At 38.3% G+C, this 22,076-nt stretch overlaps 1 protein-coding gene across 1 annotated transcript in view; it reads left to right on the forward strand.

Moving 5' to 3' along the window:
* The window catches only part of Ednra (endothelin receptor type A), a 52,459-nt gene that overhangs the window by 18,095 nt on the left and 12,288 nt on the right, over positions 1-22,076 (forward strand). Inside the window, exons 3-4 of the mRNA XM_005386667.2 lie at positions 9,589-9,716; positions 21,245-21,443. Of these exons, the coding sequence (XP_005386724.1) occupies positions 9,589-9,716; positions 21,245-21,443 (327 nt within the window). The remainder of the gene's footprint in view (positions 1-9,588; positions 9,717-21,244; positions 21,444-22,076) is intronic.

The following is a 22,076-nucleotide window of genomic DNA, read 5'->3' on the forward strand; positions in this document are numbered from 1 at the left end:
CTGCACCATGCTTTTCTCATTCGTAAGTATACCCCAGTGGTCTTTGAGTGTCTAGGTAAGAAGATAATTCACTGTTTTTTACAGTTTCACAGTATCCCAATATGCAAGGGTGCCTTGGCTTATCTAATCAATTGTACCAATATTTTGTTTTTACAGGCAATACTGTGATTATGTATGTACGTGTATGCCACTTTTGAAATATGGGGGTGTATTTGTGAGAAATTCCCATACATAGGATTCCTGCAACCCAGGTTTACTAGATGTTTGCTTTCACAGATACTGCCAAATCTCCTCCTGAATAGTTCCATTATCTTGCACTCCAACAGCATTATAGAGTTCCTGTTTCCCTCTCACCTAGACATATTTTAGATTAGTTATTTTTCTTTCCTTTGGAAAAGAGCATTTACTGCGAAAGGTATGAACTGTGAAGTTTTATTTCTAATGAATTTCTGTTACTAATATTCAGAATCACCTCTATCTTCTTTACCAGCACGTGTCAGCTGCAGCATTGTTTTCTGTAACAAAACACACATATGGTATCATTTGCTTCATGCTGCATGCCATATCTTTAAGGGGTCCTTGTTTCCACGTATACACAGGATAATTGTGACCACATGACGTGCTTTGCAATCAAAAACCAACACAAGCGCTTAAGAATTTATACATTAAATCAGCAATAAGCTTTTGGTTTCCTTTTTCCTACTGATCACTGATCATTGGGGGATGACTACTCCCTATATCTCTGTGTTGGGGGAATCTCTGCTCATATGCTTTGTTTTGTTTTGTATTGTTTTATTCTGCTTTGTATTTTTCTGCTTGCTTCTTTTGAATAAGCACTGCTGTGTCCTAATTTACTGATTTCAGTAAACTATTTTCATTAGATTTTAGGCCTTTCTGAGTATCCTAGCCAGAGCACTCACTTATAATTATGAACTCTGCTTGCACTCTGAAAAAAAATATGTAGGGCCCCACTCACAGCATACATGTGAAGTCTTTCTCCATTCAGGAGAAGGTGAGGTTCTTTTTTTCTAACATAAATCAATTTCCTGTTATGAACTAAATTTAAGTATTGACACATTCATTCAGCATTCATGAGTGCAATTTCAATATTGACGGTACCTGATTTTCTGCTTTCACATTTTATTCTTTCCAGCCCATGATCCTTTGGTTTATGTTTGCAAAGTAAATAAAGGTCTCACAATTAGTATTCTTACAACCACCACTATTATTTAAAAGAAATATTCTATTGAGCTCCAAACTTCAGCTGACTGAGATTCTCAGAGATGAGAAGCCCATATCTTGGGTAAACAGGTCTTTCTGCTGAGGAAAAAAGTCTTCATGGCTCTGAAACTTTGATTTTGAAAAGCTCTCTCCCCATCCCTCCTTGTCTCTCTCCCTCTCCCTTCTCTTCTCTCCCTTTTTCTCCCACTCTCCTTCCCTCTCTCTCTCTTCCACCTTGTCTTCTTCCCTCTCTCTCTCTTCCACCTTGATTTGATTAGCATCCATCTATTTTAGAGTCCAGGAAGTTAAGGCCCAGAAAAAATCAAAACACTGAATATTCAACAGTGAAAGGTGCAGGTAGCAAGTATTAGCAACAGTTCCACGTTTTCTAGTCTAAGTGCAGAGTAGCAAAAAGCAAATCTTCATAATCTACCTCTTACAGAAATCAACATCAGTTGTTTTCTATGTGCTAGGCCCTGTTGTAGTTTGTATGTAGTAGTTCATCTAATACTTATATCAACCAGTGATTTACTGTGGTGCCACATACTCAAAGGCAATGAGGTCAAGCAACTATGAACTGAAACCTCTGAAACCATGAACCAAAATACACCTTTCCCGTCACAGTGACAGAAAGCTAACACACAATTTCATTAGAAAAATAGGACAAAAGGTGGAGCTTGATAGCTAGAAGCCATCAGTGGTTATGACTCACATTTCTGGAATTTTTCTTCTACCACTTCCTTTACATGGATTGCCTCTTCTGTTGCCCGCAGTAATCCTCTAAGGACCATTATTTTCTAGAGGAGGACACTGGGAGCATAGAGGTTAACTACCGTGCAGAGGTCACAGGTCAGGAAGATGGAGGAGCTCAGATCCAGTCCAATCTGATAAGACTAGCTTCAGGCCCACACTCTGAACTCCTACGCCAAGTCACTGGTTTTAATTAAAAGGAGGGTTTCCCCATCCTATAGGTCACTGAGGGCATTTAGGGCCCATTGGGAAAATTTATGGAACTACTGCTCTGCTCTGAATTCGTCATACACTCCAAATTCTTGGCCTGGTCAAGATGCAAGAGCATGACAAGGGAAAGAGTGTCTGGATAGTGTAGAAGCCACGGTTTTTATTAAATTTACATGAAAGCTCTGCCTCAACCCTGAAGCAATTAAAGCATAATGGAAGAGTAGAACCATTCTCAGTCATGCAAAGTGATTTATTTTATAGTATCTGATCTGAGATTTGCAATAGCCAGAGAGGACATTCTCGTGAAAGGCATATCCAGACATCACAGGCTGTGTAATCATCTCAGTATGTGAAGTTGGAAGATGTTTTCGTTTACTCCTGATTCAACTATGTACCAGTGTCTGCATCCCAGTCCCTCTACCAGAAAGAAAATGTTACAACCACACTTTTTGAAGAATGGTACCTGGTCACTTGTGTGCAATTCTAAGTAACTCTGCAATAATTCATGTTGAGAAGAAAAGCACATTTTATTAACTATGAAGCTTGCCACTAGTACACACTGTAATCATAAATCCTGCTTCCTGTCTAGGCTAGGTAGAGTGAGACAAAGGGGAGCTTCATTAGAGGGAGTGGAAGGAAAATTAGAACAATGTGCCACTAGTTTTATTTGTACCATTTTAAGATGCCATGGCAATAACAAAAATAATGCCTTCGTAATGGGAGTAAGTAGCGAGTATAAGATCTAGAATGGATAAAAAAGGGATAAACTCCTTTATATTGTACTTTTTTCTACTTTTTAATTAAATCATACATAATCGATACATTTTATGGTCACAAATTGTGGTGATTCAAGATAACTGACACTTGCTTTTTGGGTGTCTTTTTGGTACCAGGAATCAAACTCAGGACCTTGTACTTGCCAGGCAGGCGCTCATGCCACTGAGCTACATCCCAGCCCCTGACACTTGTGTAGTGTACATTCAGTTTACAGAATCCTCTCATTTGCTTTGTCCTGCCTGAGCTTCCCAAATGGCCATCATACTTTTGTGTCAGGTATGAGAGCCACCCCCATTTTTCTAACACTGAAACAAAGGCTTGCAGTGGGTCACATAGCAACAGGCAAAACTTGTCCTGGAACCTAAGTCTTATGAGTTTATAACCTATCCTAAATATGAGGAAAGAACATGTAGCATCAGGACTGTGAGGCCCAAGACACTAGATGATCTGCTATTGGACTAGGGACTACTGGCATGTAAGGGAAATGAGATCCAAGCTCCATGGTCCCAGGGCGTTGAGTCATTTTTCTTTCTTTCTTACGACTGCACTGTATACTTCTTTGTGTTCATCCTGTATTATCTGGCTATCAGCTGTCATTTTTGCTGACCGTGGAGCCTTTAGAGAAGTGGCCCTCAAGTGTGGTTGGTGGACCGGAAGCGTTAGCGCCACCTGTGAACGTGTTAGAAACACAGATTCTCAGACCCCACCCTAGACCTATTGAGTTAGAAGCTCTGAGGGTGCAGCCTGGAAGTCTGTGCATCAGAGAATGCTGTGGGTGACTGACACTGCTCAGTCTTGAGAACCACACTGTAACCAGAGCGGTGACTGGCAACCTAGCCAGTCCATTGGAACAGGAAGCTTTGGAAACAACTGATGCTTGCATCCCAACTCCAAAGGTTCTGATTTAAATTGATCCAAGGAGTTTTTCAGTCTCAGCATTGTGAACATTTTGAGATGGATGATTATTGGTTGGGGGACTGGCCTGTGCGTTGCAAGATGTTTAGCGGCACCCCCAGCCTCTCTCTCACATCCCCTCCTAGTTGTAGGAACCAAAAATATTTCAGAGATTGTCAAACGTGCCCTGGGAAAGCAGAAGTACATCTGGTTGATAAGCACTGGCCTAGGGTCATGGCCCAGGTGCTAGAATTTTTACGAGCTCTCTAAATAATTCTTATATGCAGCCAAGACTGAGAACTAGCAATTTTATCTCAGCCTAGACAGAATTATGCTATTAATGAGCAGTTTTCTATATTCAGTAGCTTAAAGAACAGTTAAAGCTAAGCATTACCTCACTGTATATGAAGTAAAATGTAACCTGTGGCGAAGATTTAGATATTTGCCTATTGTGAGTCACGATCTTTAGGACATAAATTTCCCTTGGTGCCATACATTTTTTGCTACTTTCTGGATATCAGGAATTTTCCATAAAACTAATATAAACAGTACATTGCACATATGTGAAATGTCCCAACCAAGATATTGTTTTCTACTAAAACGTATAGGGATTTCATCTTTACATGCTGCTTTTGGAGGTAGCCATTCTAAAACCAAAGTGCTAACCACTGTGATCACATGGTGTAAGTTCTTCAGTAAATCTGTTTCTGACAAGTTAAAAAAAGTAGCTTATCAATTTTATGATGTTAATTTGAACACAATCCGAGTTAAACACATGAATGCAAAATTCGTACATTAATTTGTGCCATGTTAGAGTTGCTTTAACTTTCAGTTAGTTATCAGGGATCTTAAATACACTTCACCTGAAGAAAAATCCACATGGCTAGAGAGTAAAGGCAAGTATTCTCCAGTAAAAGCCGTGCCTATCCAGCACGATGGTACACCCTTGTAATCCCAGGTACTCAGGAGGCTGAGACAGGAGGATCCCAAGTTTGAAGTCAGCCTGGAGAATTTAGCAATACCCTGTTTCAAAATAAAACTTTTTAGAAAAGGACTAGGGAGGTAGCTTAGTGGTAGAGCACTTGCCTAGCATGCACAAGGCCTGGGTTCAGTCCCCAGTACCACACACACATATATACATGCACGTGCACACACACACACACACACACACACACACACACATACACACACACAAGCTATGCTCAGCAGACTACCCTCTGCTGTCTCAGCAATTCCTTCTGTAGTGCTCATCTGGGTCTCCTGGAGAACAGGAGAGCACCGTGTGCATGGAGACCACAGAATGAGCATTGTCTCCCAGACCCCTGCCAGTGCAGAGACCTGTGAGCAAAGAGCTTGTGACTCACACATCAAGCTAAAGTGCCACTTCCTCCAGAGATTAGAGGGGGTGTGTATTGTTTCTTTCAACATAAATAGTGGAACTACTGCGTCGAGACACTGGTAAACAACTTCGAAATACAATATAAATTACAAGATGGGTCAAAATGATACTAATTGGAAGATATAAAATGTTTTTAAAGTAATTATTTGGAGTCACTGATTCATCTGTTAGGTGGATTTGTTTGTTCAAAACCTACATGACATCTTTGGAAAGATATAAATACAAGTGTTACATAATATAGCCCCTTTTATGCCCAAAATAAGCTCTAACTACTCTGACGTTCCAGAATAACCCTTTGAACCAATTTAATGTGTCACTTCGTCTTACTAGTTGGTTTCTCTTTCATTGACTTGGTCATAGCTTGTTGCTATTAGTAAAATCAACCAGCTATTTTGCCTTGTTATAAATATTACTGTAACTAGTCATTCATTCCGATCCTAGTCTACATTGTTTCATCAGTGTGCTATCAAAAATCAAAACCTCTGAGTTTCCACAAAATTAGCCTGAGAATTTTGGCTATTATGACCATAATAGATTGTCATAATAGAGGTCATAATAGATTGTTTTAAAAAATTATGTCCATGTGTTCATAATCATTTTTAAAAGCCTACACTTTTATGTATATATGAAGTTTTTTGAAAGAAAATACGTGGCAGTTAAGTGTTTGCCTGTAGGCAAGGAGTTTAGGATCTTAGGAAAGAGACTTATGTTTTGTTATACAAGCCAGATGTGGTGGTGCATGCCTGTAACCCCAGCACTTGGGAGACTGAGGCAGGAGGATCACCATGAGTTTGATTCAAGCCTGGGCTACATAGTGAGTTCAAGGCTAGCCTGAACTACAGAGTGAGGCCCTGTCTCAAAAAATTATACAGAATTATTTTTACCATTTTAGCATTATATTTTCAATTTTAGTGCTGGTAAAAGGTAGTCTTTCCAAAGCTCCAAAGTGTCTTTTGTAAATAAGAGAAAAAACAGATGAGCTACATTTGCCTCCATAATGCACCCCTTCTTTTGTTTTTGTTTATTACTAAAACAAAGTTGGCTAAAAAGAAACTTCAAATGCAAGATTGCTCCAATATTTGTTCCATGAAAGAGATTAAACAAGTGTGTCCTACTTAAGATTGGGGAATTCATGGGGAATGTTACAAAATGTTTGAGAAAATCAACATAAAAAGAGGAAGGCTTTATTTTATGGTTCTGGAGGTTCCAGCTGATGGTCATCAGTCCCCTCTGGGCTTGCACCAAGGCAGCACATTCTGGTGGGAGTACATGGCGGAAGGAACTGCACAAGGGAGCAGGAAGCAAAGAAGGAGGAAGAAAAAGGGCTTGTTCCCAGTGCCCACTCCAAGCACATGCGCACAATGACCTCACTTCCTTCCTCCAAGACCATCCCTTAAAGGTTCTACTGCCTCCCAACTGGACCAAATGTTCAATACAGGGGCCTTTGGTTAACATTCATGACCCAAACTGAAGGCGTCTTTAATAAATCAGTTTCAACCAGAGAAACAGAAGAAAAAAATTTCCTACAGTCAAGGGCCTAACTTTCTCCTGGAAGCACTGGAGCAATTACTATCCATGCATCCTTTCAGAATGAAGTATATGTAAGATAATGAAGTGGTTATATCTTAAAATTCCTTGCAGGGATTTATTTCACATGCCTTTGTCTACAATCCCCATGGAAAATCAGTACTCACTCCTGAGAAAAAGAAAAATAACATCACAACTATACCTATTTGTGTCAAAGAAAGATGAATTTTTTGCTGCCTCCAATTCTATGACATCTTTTCTTTCATACCTAACCCTGACCTAACCCTAGTAAAAAGCTTAAGGAAGCATGAAAAAGGAAGAAACATTAATTGAGATTAGAAGAACCCCATGGTCAGTGGTAGGTTTTCTTGGGATCATTATATTAGCACTTATAACTTAGAGCATCACAGGATTTCAGAATCTCTCTTATTAAGTATGAAGCTTCCTTTTCTTTCTTCTCTTTTTTGCATGTGTGAATTGGAAAATCCATCTGTGTATATTTCAGAATCCTTACTCTCAGGGGCTGGGGATTTAGCTCAGCGGCAAAAGTGCCTGCCTGGCAAGCGCAAGGTCGTGAGTTCGGTTCCAGGTACCGGAGAAAAAACAAAACAAAACAAAACAAAACAGAATCCTTACTCTCTGAGAATGAGACAATAGGAACAGTTCAGCTCCCCCAAGGCTTAGTCCATAACAATCCCTACATATTCTAATTACAACGCTGTTGTCTTTAGAGAAGAATTACAATTCTAAGCCAAAATACTAAACTCCTATTCTATTAGAAGTCATTTTCAGATTTTCTTGTTTTTATAGCAGTAATTTGTCTCAGAAAGAGCACTTTGTGTCTTTGCTTGCACCGGGCATGAATAGCCAGCATTCACCAATGGTATAATTATTTGTTAACTTAACATGTCAGTTTAGGGCAGGATTTCTGTATAGCCTCATGTTTCTCCTTAGATAAAAATTTGTGTCAAAATTCTAAGACCCCAGTCTAGGCTGGTTATAATGAGATGATGAAGAGAACAGAGGCAGGTTGGATAGAAGGAAATGGTTCCTTCAAAAAACTATTCAGAATAATGGAAATTTATTTGAAAGCTAAAAAGGGACAACCTTTAAAATGAAGTCATATGTGGGCTTAGCCATAAAAATAAAACTATGGAGGAACCGGGGATGTGACTCAGCTGCACAAGTGCCTGCCTATTATGCACAAGGTCCTGAGTTCGATTCCTGGTACCAAAAAAAAAGAATAGAACTATGGAGTCTTACGTTACTAAATTCTCAAAATGCATAAGATTCTGATTTTGTGTTTTGGGGACACAGGTTTCCCAGCCTTTTTCAATAGGATCATGTTAATGACACAGTAGCCATGAAATTAAATCTCACACAATCTTGCAGAAGTAGTAGGATAGAAATTGAAAGCTCAACTGAGAATTACTATGGTAAAAAGTACTTAGCCAAAAAAAACAAAAATGAAGAAGAAGAAGAAAAGTCAAACATGCCATGTCAGTAGGATACTGTTGCCCATTAAATAGAGTAGCTTAAATGCTGAGTCACTAAGCAAAAACTAGAAAGGAAACCAATACCACTTTTACTCTTCAAAAAGTATCATATATTCCACAGGGACATCACTCCCTCTGATAGAGAAATTATTTAAGCCCATGTTCCTGGTATAGTACAGAATTAGATAAATATCAGTGAGTCACAAAAGATTGCTAGCTAGCTACTACCCTCTTAATAACACAGCCACTATACAGTGTCCACTGCCCCCTTGCCTTGGGGCCAAGATTTGAAATTGTCAACATGAAAGAATAGATTTTCCACGTAAACATATCACATAATTTTATTTTTCTGTATGATAAGGACAAATTTAAGTCCACATAAAGACAAGCCACTTATGTCACTTTCACTGAAGCAGAGTCAGCCCCTGAAGCACAGAGGAAATTTTAAGTTTAAAAGCTAACCAGCTGGCAAAATTAGAACATCACAACCTCTTCATTTTGCCAGTATTCTCCATAATCTCTCATCTATAATTTTGCTTATTTATCAGGAGATAATATAATTTTCCAATGCCACTAGATGAAATGACTTACTTTATTCATGGTTTGGTAAGATTTGATAAGAGACTACTGCCTGCTTCTCAGTTAAACTGTTACCCCAAATCCTAAATTTCAGCTATTCATTAAAAAGTAGGCAGCCAGGCATGGTGGCACATGCCTGTAATCCCAGAACATGGGAGGCTGAGACAGGAGGATCGTTGGGAATTCAAGGCCTGCCTGAACGACATAGCAAGGCCCTGTCTCAAAAACATACAAAAAAAAAGTTAACATGATGACTTTGTATGACTTTGTATGAGAGCAAACTCTATTTTGTATTGCATACTTCATGTAAAATATGTATAATACATTTAATGTATAATATATACTTTATAATATATTGGTATATAAAATATAATATATTGGAATATAAATATATAATATATTGGTATATAAAATATGTATAATACATTTAATGTATAATATATACTTTATAATATATTGGTATATTATCTATTAATATAGTATTTTATAATATGAATATGTACATAATTATAATATGTAACATTATATTTTCCATATCTTTCTGAGCCCAAATTTATTGGGTCTAGGAAAAGTGTGATAAAAAAATAATGTGAACAACACTCCACCAGTACTATGCTAGCTGGAAAGCACAATGAATATAACCTTTAGAAACTGGGATGTGCAACTAGAAATATAAGTGGCCATGTACTCCAAGCTAGCTCTGCCATTTCTTTTTACCATGTCTCCTTTTCTCAGCTGTTGGCGGGACGCTGGCCTTTTGACCACAATGAATTCGGTGTATTTCTATGCAAGCTGTTCCCCTTCCTGCAGAAGTCCTCCGTGGGGATCACTGTGCTCAATCTCTGTGCTCTCAGCGTGGACAGGTAAGGTAGTTCCTTCCCTTTGTTTTCCAGTTGGGTTTAGAAAAGCATTATCCTCAAAAAGAAAATCAAGAGTTGGCACCCAGAACAGTTTAACGGTTTAAACCATTAAACCATTAAACCATTAAACCCTTGCCTAGATGGTTTACAACCACTTCACACACTAGCTGACATTAGCCACCTTTGTCTTGGGTAATACACACCTAGAGCATTTTGCCAATAATACGCTGTTGAGGATTAAACCTAGGGCCTCATCCATGCTAGGCAAGATGTAGCCCTACCACTGAGCTACATCGCCAACCTTGAATGTTTTAATGCAACTTTAAACAAACAGGAAAGTAATCTTGACTCTTGGCAAAAAGAACAATGCATTCTATACACATTCTTCCTGTATAATGTTATTAAATGTTATAAACCACAGTATTTGAAACAATGTGGTACAGATAGGCATACACTGACAAATGAGCAAAACACCTGAAATAAGCATTGGCGTACACAGGCACGTAATATGGGCTGAAATCACTTTGAATACAATGGGAAAAGGGAAAGAAGTAATGTTTGGATTCTCTTAGAAGCAGCAGCCACTGGGAAAAAAGCATGTTAAAAGGCACCTTATCTGATATTATATTATTGATAACAAAATTTATAATAATTGCCAGTTATTGATATCAGTGAGTGCCAAGCTCTAATATAAATATTTCACAGAAACTACTTTTAATTACCTGTGATGCATGCTATAATTATGCCCATTTTACAGATTGGCAATCTGGGGTTGAAATAAGTCAATCCCATTTGCTAGTAAGCATGGGGGCCAGTAATCAAATGCGGATGATCTTCCTTCTTAGCCATTATACCTGAGCATTGTAAAAACACAACCATAAAACAGTAGAAGAAAATAAACTAGTACCATTTTGATCTCTAGAAAAGAGACCTTCTGGTATCTTAAAAAGAATGATAGAAATTCTGAATAAAATTACAAGCGTATTTCAAGAGATACAAATTTTAAAATTCAGATCAAATATTCATAAAATTAAAATGTAAATGAATGAGACAATAAGCAGAGGGAAATATTTGCCACACGCACCAGAGGCCCAGCAGTGGCCTCTCCTCACACTTTCCTCCTGCCCCCCCTTTCTTCCTGGGGCAGCTCGGAGGTTCTTCATGCGGAGATCCAACAGCCTCAGTGCAAATCTCACCCGTGTAAAGGAGAGGCGACTCACGTTGATCATAGATCCCTATTACTGGAATGGCGTCAGTACACCACGCCACCATCTCGTGCGCGGAGAATCGTAAACTACGTGTTCTATCACATGACTCCATACAGCGAATGAAACATGAGTTGTTCTTCATTAGAAGAAGAAAATGATAATGCCAGGAGTATGTTTCATTAAAGCTTGGTATGACTTTCAGACCAAGGAGATGAACCATTTGAAATCTACACTCACAAAGATCACCCTCAATCCGAGAGGTTTTCTCCTTGCTAATAAACTCATCCTGGGAGCTGGGCATGTACCACAGAGGCACAAGACCTGCGTGGCAAGCACAAGGTCCTGAGTTCAATTCCTGGTACCAAAAAATAAATAAATTAAATTAAATTAAAATTAAAAAATAAACTCGTCCTTCTTTGTTCCCTAGATCAATTCTTTACCCTTTTTACATTTCATCTGATACTGACTTTCAGCTTTAGAATGTGTATGTAAAGAACCTACTTGACATTTCTATTTCAGAAGGTTTTACCCTTGAGAATGAATCATTCACAATTCCTGAAGATAACATTTGCTCTGAATCTTCCTTTGATTGCAGTATGCCCTACCAACACACACAGACACGCACATACACACACAATCACTTTAAAAAATAAAACAAGCAGGGTCTGAGGATTTAGCTCAGTGGCACAGCGCCTGCCTGGCAGACGCAAGGTCGTGCGTTCAATTCCCGGTACCTGGGGAAACCCCCCCAAAAAAAAAAAATAAAAAATAAAACAAGCAGCAAAAGAAGGAAAATTAAAGGCTGTTGCAAAACAATTTGCACTTTGTGAACCCCTGCTTTCATTGTATGAGCTGAGTAAAATCATGGCCCAAGAAATTTCGAGTTCCCATTATTTTATGTGATATTTTACACAATATGACTTTCTCTCATTTCAAAGTTATTTTGAGGGAAAATAATGAGAGAAACTATACATCTAAGTTCTATAGAGTTTATTACACCACTAATCACTAAATGATTACAGAATGCTGTAAGATAAAAGAAGTTGTAGTTTTCTTACTATCACTTTTTAATCTGAATAAAATGAACAAGATATAAGAGGAAACAGCAAAGCTTTCATTGTTCAAATACAATTTGTCTCAGTTTATCTTTCTCTAACTCTTTTTCACTTATCTTTAATTTTATGATTTTTGTATCTTATGAAAGATAAAGCAAAATTTAAAAAAGAATGAAGAAATTTATGCACAAATTCTATTTTATTTTATTTTTGGGGGGTGTTTTTTTAGGGGGACTTTTTTTTTTCCTGTCCCAGGAACCGAACTCACGACCTTGCTTGCCAGGCAGGCGCTGTGCCGCTGAGCTAAATTCCCAGCCCCTATGCACAAATTTTAACCCATCACCAGCTTTATCATTAGAAACTTTTTTAATACTAAGGCAGTGTACTTTTAAAATGAATGAATGTTTCTCAACAAAATATGAGTAATCAGCCATTGCCAATAATCAAAAACTAAAATAAGTTTTCCTGAATACCGTAAGGATAAGTTTTATGTCACCCTGAGTCAGGGGAAAGGGAGCAGGGCCAGAGAAGGGAAATTCAGTGCTGTTCTTTGTGAAATTAACAGTTGTTTTTAAAGAAGAAGATGACTGGGTCAGACCATAAAAAGGCCTGGGTACTGATCCAAGTTGTAGTTAAAAGATGTCTGGGGAGCGAGGCTGGAAAAAGATAAAACTCTTCTAACAGCTATTCCAGAGTATGTGTAATCAGACACCTGGAAAAGCTGCAAAGATCCATTAATAGGCTGTTGTGTTTTATGTGCCTTACACTCAGAAGCGATGTCAGCTCTTCAACCATCATTTCAAATACAGGCTCTGTGGTCTCTGCGATATTCTCAAGGGATTATCCTAATTTAAAGCGCATGAAAATGATTTTCTGAAAAAGCCTCGTCGTTATTTAGACTTGGACTTTTCGTGGCGTTGTACTTTTCTGTTGCTGTATGACAACAGTGAAGACACTGAAAAAGTGGCTGATCCGAAAGAAAGGAGCTGGGAATTGGACAAAAATCAAACACAGGCCAGGGCAGCTGAAGGTCTCCTCACTCGGGGTCTGCTCCCTGTGTGTCTTACTCTATCGTCAAGATCAGGCCACTGGTTAATTTTGTGCTACCCTGCTTCTCTTTGATAACCACCCCCCAAATGTAGCAGTTTTAAACAACCATTTTATCCTATTTCACTGTGTTATGGGTCAGGAACTTGGGGATTCTCCCATAACTTGTCGCTTCAACTGGGATCATTGGTGGATTTCAGCAGACACTGAGTTTATCTCATAAGTCCGAGACTCACAGGTCTGGCACCTTGACAGGGACAGCTGGAAGTCTGAGTTCAGCAGAGCTCATCTCCCTCTCTGAATGGTCTCAGGGGTCCTCAGTATTTCACTGCACAGCCTCAAGCTTCAGTGTGGGACCTGCTGATCAGTTTAGAGGCCAGAGACCAGTGCTCAACGGGTGGAAACAGTCACAAGCCAACCTAATTTAAGAGTCTTCCTCCTCTCCCCTGCGCTCCCCTCCCTCCCCGCTTCTCTTTGTCTCTGTCTCTCTCTGTCTTTCCGTCTCTCTCTGTCTCTCTCTCTCCTCTTACCTCAGCTTTCTTTTACTCCCAAAAGTTCTGGTTTCTCCTTAAAATTCTTGGTGCTAGCATTTTGCCTCCAAACCTCTGCATAGTAATAGATTTTTCCATCATACAAGACATATAAATCATAATCTGCCAGTACAAATAGTCACTTGTGATTAAGAGAAGATGGGTTAAAGACAGAAGTGCCACTTTACTTTATGCAACTGACAGAATTGAAGAAAAATTAGTAAATGCCAATGCAGGCATAAATTCATCGACAGGCTCTTGTTAGAAACTTCCTTAAAGATAAGTTAGCTGCCTTTAATTCCTTTGATCCAGAAGTCCCACCCAAGAGAATCTACCCATACAGGAAAATCTTTCAGAAAAAGAAAAAAGTCTGTATCTACAATATGTTTATAATCATGAAACACTAGAAGTTATTGAAGTGTTATCTTTTGAATTTAAGTTTTATTTTATAATTTTTTCAATTTTTTTAACCATGAAATGTTTCATATGCATTGACTTATGGCAGACCATACTGTGAAGATCTGATAAACATGCATAAAATACCTCTGGCTTTGAAAGCATATAAAAATCCACTAATGGTCACACATAATAACAGACATCATTATATAAATAAGACGTAATTTATCTTTTTATTTTGGTATGTCACATGGCAGGGTACAAGTAGTTGTAATGGAAAAAGATTCCCCTGGGACTCAGCACACTAAAGCCTTCACTCAAGGTCTCCGTACTGGAGAACAGGAGACCAGGCAGAGGGTGGGAAGCATACCATCCCTCATGTTCCCAATCTCTGGACCCCACCAGGACATGAGGGGAAGAAAAATCAGCCAAAAGGCCCTTCCTTGCTTTTTATTTTGTTTTATTTTGATTTGAGGGGGGTGTTTTGTTTTGCTTTTCTGTGTTTTGTTTTTCTGGGGTTTTTTAATCTTTTTGAGACAGGGTCTCGCTATACTGCTCAGGCTGGCCTTGAACTCACCTTATAGGCCAGGCTGGCCTCGAACTCACAGTGATCCTTCTGCCTCAGCTTCCTGAGTGCTGGGATTACAGGCATGCACCACCACACCTGGCCTAGTTTTTTAAATGATTTGATTCTTGGCTTCTGAAAGTATTAGTTCTTTCTCTGTTGCTGAATTCAAGTCTAGCTTGAAAAGTGGGAGAATGTACAGAATGTAAACCACTACTGACTTTGACCAGTAAAGTAAGACAAAAGTGTGTGGAAACAGCCACCCAAACAACAAAACAACACTTCATTCAGCAAGTATTTATTTGGAACCTATCTTCCTAAGTATAGGAAACAAAACATGCTCATGGAATTTGTACTCTAAAGGGAGTGGTGGACATAAACAATAAACTAACTAAATAAAATATTTGGTTGATCTCCAAATGGAGAAAAATAAGTCAAGGTTAGACAGAGTAATTCTGCAAATGAGTAAGAAATTTGAAGTAGGGTATCCAGGGAAGGCTTCTATAAAAATATCAACTGAATGGAGATCCTGCAAGAAGAGAGGAACCAGCTCTGAGGAAACTTTGTGCGTATTTCCAGAGGGGAGGAAATCGTTGGAATGAGTTGAGCAAAGAAACTGCTAATCTGAATTACAGGTCGACTCCCTTTGCTGTGTGGAAGGTAGGCTGTGACCAGTTAGGGAGCTATTGCAATCATCCAGGAAGAATGCTAACAGGCAAAATGGTAACAAGTTTACACATCTAGATAGATCTTGAAGGAAAACACTGTATGATTTGCAGAAGAACTGGATGTGTGATGGAAGAAGAATAAAGACTAATGCCAAATTTGGGCCTGAGGTGGTAAGGACAAGGGAATGGACAGGTTTGAGGGCAGGTCTGGGTTGGGCAGGTTGAATGTCCATGAGATGTCCCAGTGCAGCTCTCAAGTAGGAAGTTGAGTGTACAAGCGTAGAGTTGGAAGTGAGGTTCCAGACTATAGTTATAAATTTGGGCATTATCAACATATAAATAGTGCAAATGATACTAATGGTATGAAACTGGAGGAGATCACTGAGAAAGTGTAGGTAGAAAAAAGGTCCAAGGACTAACCCCTAGGAGAAATCCATGTTAAGAATGTAAGGATAGGATAAGGTCTACCTAAGGAAATGAGAGAGTAGGCAGTAAGGCTGGAAGAAAATCAGAGGAATGTTGCAGAGGTAAAGTGGATAGAATCTTAAAGAGGAGGGTGTATTTTTGGAATAGCAATTGGCCATTAAATCTAATCTTATAGGTTTTGTGCAGGTGAAGATGTCATATATATCAACTAACCTGAGGGCTGTTTATAATTACAGCTAGTAAAAAGAGCATATTTGTTATGTGTGTCTTAGTCACAATCTTCTAAACAGAAATACATCTTGGAACATCCAGAAGTTTACATTTTTCACACCTTTACCCACATCTGTATCACAAATGATTGCTTTTAATTATTCCTTATACCTTTCTCCTTATTTCATAAAGTTGTGATCAAGATCCATATGATTACAAATGGAAAATATTCTAGTTCTCTGTGAAATGAGTTAATGAAGACATTATAAATTATAAAGACATTATAAATCCTTTTGTAAGCTAGACATTAAACATTACTTCTGTGTATATAAAACTGTTGAATTTACATTAGACTGTGAATGTGTGTGCATATATTGATCAACTTTCTATTACTGTGACAAACTATCTGAAATGATAAACTTATAAGAAACAGTGATCTCTTTTGGCTCACGGTTTTGGAGGTCTCTGTCCATGGTTGGTTTTCCCTTTGCTTCTGTGCTTGTGGCAGCACAGTACATGATGGTGGGAGCGCTTTGCAAAGAAAGCAGAGAAAGAGACTGGCATGCCAGAATCCCTTGTAAAGGCACATAACCACTGACCTAAATTCCTCCAACTACACCTAACCTTTTAAAGGTTCCCCTACCTCCCCAAACCACCGCAGATGATGAGAAATCCTTTACTACATAGTTCTTTGGGAGCCATTTAGCTAAACTGCAGCAGGATATAATACTCTGGGAACTTGTGGTACATTATAAAATGGAGATGGTTTGTGAATATAGTCATCAAAAGTACATGTTGGCCACACTTACTTACTTAAACCACTTTCCACCCTAAATCCTGGCTTAAGAAACCTGGGTTTCTTACCTTCTGATGAAAAAAAGTGGTGGTGCATACCTATATTCCTAGCACTTAAGAGGCTAAGGCAAGAGGATTACGAGTTCAAGGCCTTCTGAGGTCAAACCCAGCCTGGATTATTTAGCAACACTCTGTCTTAAAAAAAATATCAAAGCATAGTGGTGTGCACCAGTAATCCCACCCCAAGGGAGGCAGAAGCAGGATTACAAGTTCAAATCAACCTGTACAATTTAGGAAGACTCTATCCCAAGAAAATAAAAAATAAAAAGAATTAAGGATGCAACTCAGTGGTAGAGCATCCCTAGGTTTTAGGCCCAATACCACCACCACCAAAAAAAGAAAAAAAATGTTGTATTTAAACACCCAACCAAGTTTAGAGGAGAGAAGAAATAGATGTAACTTATTTGACAGCCTTAGGATAGATGTGTCCTGTTTCCATTTCATTCAGCTTTTATTGGACTCATTCTACCATTTCAGTAAGGCAATGAAGAAAAGCAAAATAAACAATAACCCTTTTCTAACTAGAAATAATCATAAATTTTAAAATGCAGTCTTGGCTACATCATAAAAGGAATTCTCTTTGTCTAAACATAGCTATATTTTATTCTACTATAAACTAATCTGAATTTTTCAGAGATTTTTGTTGTACAAAGATCTCATTTATTCTAAAATCATCTTGCTAAACATTTCTCCAGCAAATTGAAGTAGATATATGCCATAGGACATCATTATAATATACCTAAATCGATAGATTCTAGTCTATAACCAATTCTGGTAAAGAATTAGGTGGCATAATTCCTAGGGGTTGTGTTTTCACAGATACACCATGTAGATGTACTGAGATGGTAAACTAAATAGAAGCAAGAAGGGGTATTCCTGGCAGATATGGATAGCATCTATGTTGCTTTAGCTCGATTGATTAATCTTCTACAGTAAATTGCATATCCTGCTGACCCAAATGCACCTATCTCTAGTGCCTTGGTATGTTTTACAGCCTTCTTCTGGCACTACCTAATGAAAGCTATAAAAAGAAAATATTTCCATTCCATTACAGTAACAACAAAAATTTTAAGAATGAAGCCACAAAAATACCATGTCACATCACAGGTTTTTTCTTAATAATAAGTCTAAAAGTAATTAGCCTCACATCAGTTCAAAGAGCAAGAGTTTCTAAACTTTTCTTAAAATGTTAAATTTTCTATTATCAATAAAGTACAAGAATAACATAAGCATAATTTCTTAATGCCAGAAAGTAGTTGACTAACAATTATTATGCTGATATCTTATATTTTGTATGAAGCATTCTTTTCTATTGCATTATAAAGCCTAAAGATTATGAACCAACTCAGTTTTATATGCTCTAAGACAGGGCTATAATGGGAAAGATATAGTCATTCTTTGACATTTACCAGAAATGTTATTTACTAAAACTGCCACCTATGTAGGTCCCTGTGATCCTATTTTGAGTTTAAAAGAAAGAACTAGTGGAATATCTAAGGCCACTCCTCACTCCTCACTCAAAGGCATCTAGACCTACTTCAAAGATAATATTGCAAGTTTTGTGTGTGTGTATGTGTGTGTTTGTGTGTGTGTTTTACAATAGATTGAACCTAAGCCCTTAGCACTGATGTACATCCCCAGCCCTTTTGAATTTTTTTATTTTGCAAGGGAGTCTCACTAAGCCACTAAATTGCCCAGGCCAAGCTCTGACTTGCAATCCTCCTACCTCCAACTCCCAGGATTCTGGGATTACAGACCCACGAAATTTTCTTTTGTAATATATGAAGAAGAATAAGATATTACTATAAAAATACCGGAGCTTTCATATCCCTTTCCCATCATCCAGTTTCTCCCCAGTTTGAAACACCTGTGCATGCTTCTCTTTTTCTTGAACTCTCTGGAGACTTCACTAGACCTCAAGCACAGGTCTCAAAGGCAAGCCTGCAGAGGCTTACTTTCCAAATGGGTGGAACCCTTAATGCCCTCACTTGTTCTCTGCACCAAAACTCACAGAAATTTCCTAAAACGCCAATAGCTAGCCAAGCAGAGGAGCTTTCCAGCATTTATGATTTGTGTTGAATTTATATTTTTACTGTATTTTTTATTTTAAAGAGAATTTTTAAAAACAGTAACAATACAGAATTTCAAAACAAGATGATAGGAAATTAGCAATGGTTGTTATATTGCTTATTGTTATCTTCAAAGTAGTTGTTCATATTACCAAATGTAGCCATGCAAAACTGATCAAATAACACAAGGATCATAACAGAAAACAAAATAAAAAAATTTTTTGAAACAGAAAATGTCAAAATGAAGGAGCAAAATGCAATCTCTTAACTCCAGCCCACCCAGAACACATCCAGGAGACATTGACATAGAAAAACTTAGAAGTCACACACCTGAAATTTCTGAAATGATAGCAAATGAAGTAAAAAAGCAACTCCATCATGCTATAGAAGAAATCAGAAATAATCTCTCAGGTAAAAAAAGAAATGACAACCATAATGAAAGAAATGTTCAGCATATCTAAAGAAGACAGATTTTAAAAATCGAAGAGTATAGAAAAATGATGGAAACCTTGAATGAATGATATAGGAAAGAATTAGAGTGCATGAAACATTCAAAGTGATATCCAGGAAATAAAAAATTCCATTGAAAATTGACAAAAACCACCTCAACGAAACTGAAGATAAACTTTCAGACATTGAGGACAGCATTACAGCTAGTGCTCACAAAAGTAAAAATCTCTTTAAAATAACAAGGAACAAGAAAATAACAATTCAATAACTGCAAGATGATAGAAAGAAAAACAATATATGACTGATAGGTGTTAATGAAAAAGCAGAAGTCAACACAAAGGACTTAAAAGATTATTTGCAGAAGTAATAGAAGAAAAATTCCCCAAGCATGGGAAAAGAATCTGACATACAGTTCAGTGAGGCATATAACTCCCAACTAGCCATAACCAAAATAAATCTACAGCCAGACATATAATAATCAAGATCCCAGAAATTCAGCACAAGAACAGAATATTAAAAGCTGTTAAAGAAAAAAAAAAAAAAAGATCACCTATAAAAGAAAGCCCATCAGAATCATAGCAGATTTCTCAATACAAATCATCAAGTCAAGAAGAGCTTGGAGTGAAGTATTCAGGCCCTGTGTTGAATTTAAATAAACTTAAAATACCCTAACAACTTAATTTTATCACGCATTTCATAGTTACTTTCTCTTTGCTGATACATAACATCAGACACCCACAATTTAAAGGAGGAAAGATTTATTTTGCCTCACAGTTTGTAGAGAGTTTAATTCATAGTGAGATGGGTCCAAGATAGAGCAGCATGGCAGAGGAGCCTGGCAGAAAAGAATTGCTCATGACATAGCAAGCAGGAAGCAGAAAGAGCTCATGGGAGGACAGCAAGAGGTAGACCCAGGCCAAGCTCCCAGTGACCCACCTTCTCTGACCAGACTTCACTACCCAATGTCATATTTAGCTATAAACTCAGGAGTAGACTAACACACCGATGAGTATCATGCCTCTATGACCCAATTACCTCGTGAAATCCCCATCTATCATCACATGAGGCTTTGGGGGGACATTGTGGTGAATTGACAACTGGTGGTCAACTTGGAACACCCAACTGAACTGAACTAGTGTGGTGCTGGGTGTGGGAGGCCCACTGAGGACTATTGTCAGTAGCATAAGAGGCAGAACTGGAGAAGAAGAGAGGCTGTTGGAAGCTGAGAGAGGCTGTTAGGAGCCGATAGAAGCTGTTGGGTGATGTTAGAAGCTGTGAGGAGCTGTTGTTTCTCTTGGAGGAGCTTACCATGCTGGCTTTCAGATGAATTTGGCTGTTCTCACTGAAAGAGGAGCTCGGGACCTTGTTGTCACTGAGAATGGCTTCAATTCACTTTGGGAAAGCTCTAGTCCTCATTTTGAGCATCACTTCATGGCTCTGGAGTGGACGATGGTGCAGTGCTCAGTCTCCTGGAGAACCTTGTCACATTGGCTTTCCTGATAGGAACTTGGCTTTCCTCCTTATTGGAGGAGCTTGAGACCCGCTGTTCCTGAGGATGGGTGTGGTACTTTTGGGGGAGCTTTGGTTCTTACTTTGAGCATCATTTTCTGGCTCCAGTGCAGATCCTTCAACCTGCTAGCACAGATCCTTCATCCTGCTGGCATAGACTTTCTAGCTTCCACCACTTACCTTTGGACCTTCCCACCTCAGATCCATGAAACAGGCCTGCATGGGACATTGTCATGGACTCTTGACCTCTAGTTGGATTCATGGGAGGCATTGTTATGGGCTCTAGGTCTTCAGCTGGACTCATGCAGGACATTATTGTGGGATCTAGGCCCTCAGCTGGATTCTTTGTTCTTTAGTGTGTGGACAGATTTCCTGTACTCTCTGTTTATATATGATTCTTTGGATGACTATTATACATAATCTTATAAAATATATGTCCTGTTTTATATGGTTCCCCTTGTAAGCCTCTGACTAAAACAGACATCTAGATATAAACTGTAACAACCACATCTTTTCTCTTTTTCCTTGCCTTTTTCTTTCCAGATATAGAGCTGTTGCTTCCTGGAGTCGTGTTCAAGGAATTGGGATTCCCTTGATTACTGCCATTGAAATTGTCTCCATCTGGATCCTTTCCTTTATCCTAGCCATCCCTGAAGCAATCGGCTTTGTCATGGTGCCCTTTGAATACAAGGGTGCACAACACAAAACCTGTATGCTCAATGCCACATCCAAGTTCATGGAGGTACTGATGGATTTTATAATCTAATAAATTTAAATTTTTAAAATTAAAAATTAAAAGGAATTGGTGGGGGATGGGGTTTATACTTCACCATCTCAGAACTTGTTAACATCTCCACAATGCCAGGTGTGCTTTCCTGTTAGTTCAGTCAAACATTCTTCAGATGCAGGAAAAGGCAATGTTAAACTAGTTTTAGAGCAAAAAGAATAATGATTCTACTTCTTACACTTGTGGCATAACATCAGACACAGTGTTGTTCTGCAGCAAACTAAGAATTCTAAAACTAATTTACTAAGGTGTTTATGCACACAATACTGTTTGTTTCAGCAATAAGAGACACAGTACAAGGTCTATCTGACAGACATGAGGATGCTTGTGCTACTTGGGTAGGGAATGGTACTTACATATACATATATGAATATAGATTCTAGATCTCATATATGAATAATATAAAATTGCAGAACGTTTTATAAGAGCATTTTAGTTTAGCAAATTCAGTTATTCTTTAGTACACCTGACCACATTAATGCTTCTCTGAAAAGCTTAAGCACATGTTGAGTATATTGGGAAATATTCTAAAAATGCATTCTTTTGCAAAACTAGTTACATGTGGACTGAGGAGGAGAAGCAAAAAGA

This window comes from Chinchilla lanigera, unplaced genomic scaffold, assembly GCF_000276665.1.
Source record: "Chinchilla lanigera isolate Chin_1 unplaced genomic scaffold, ChiLan1.0 scaffold00027, whole genome shotgun sequence".
NCBI classification, from domain to species: Eukaryota; Metazoa; Chordata; class Mammalia; order Rodentia; family Chinchillidae; genus Chinchilla; species Chinchilla lanigera.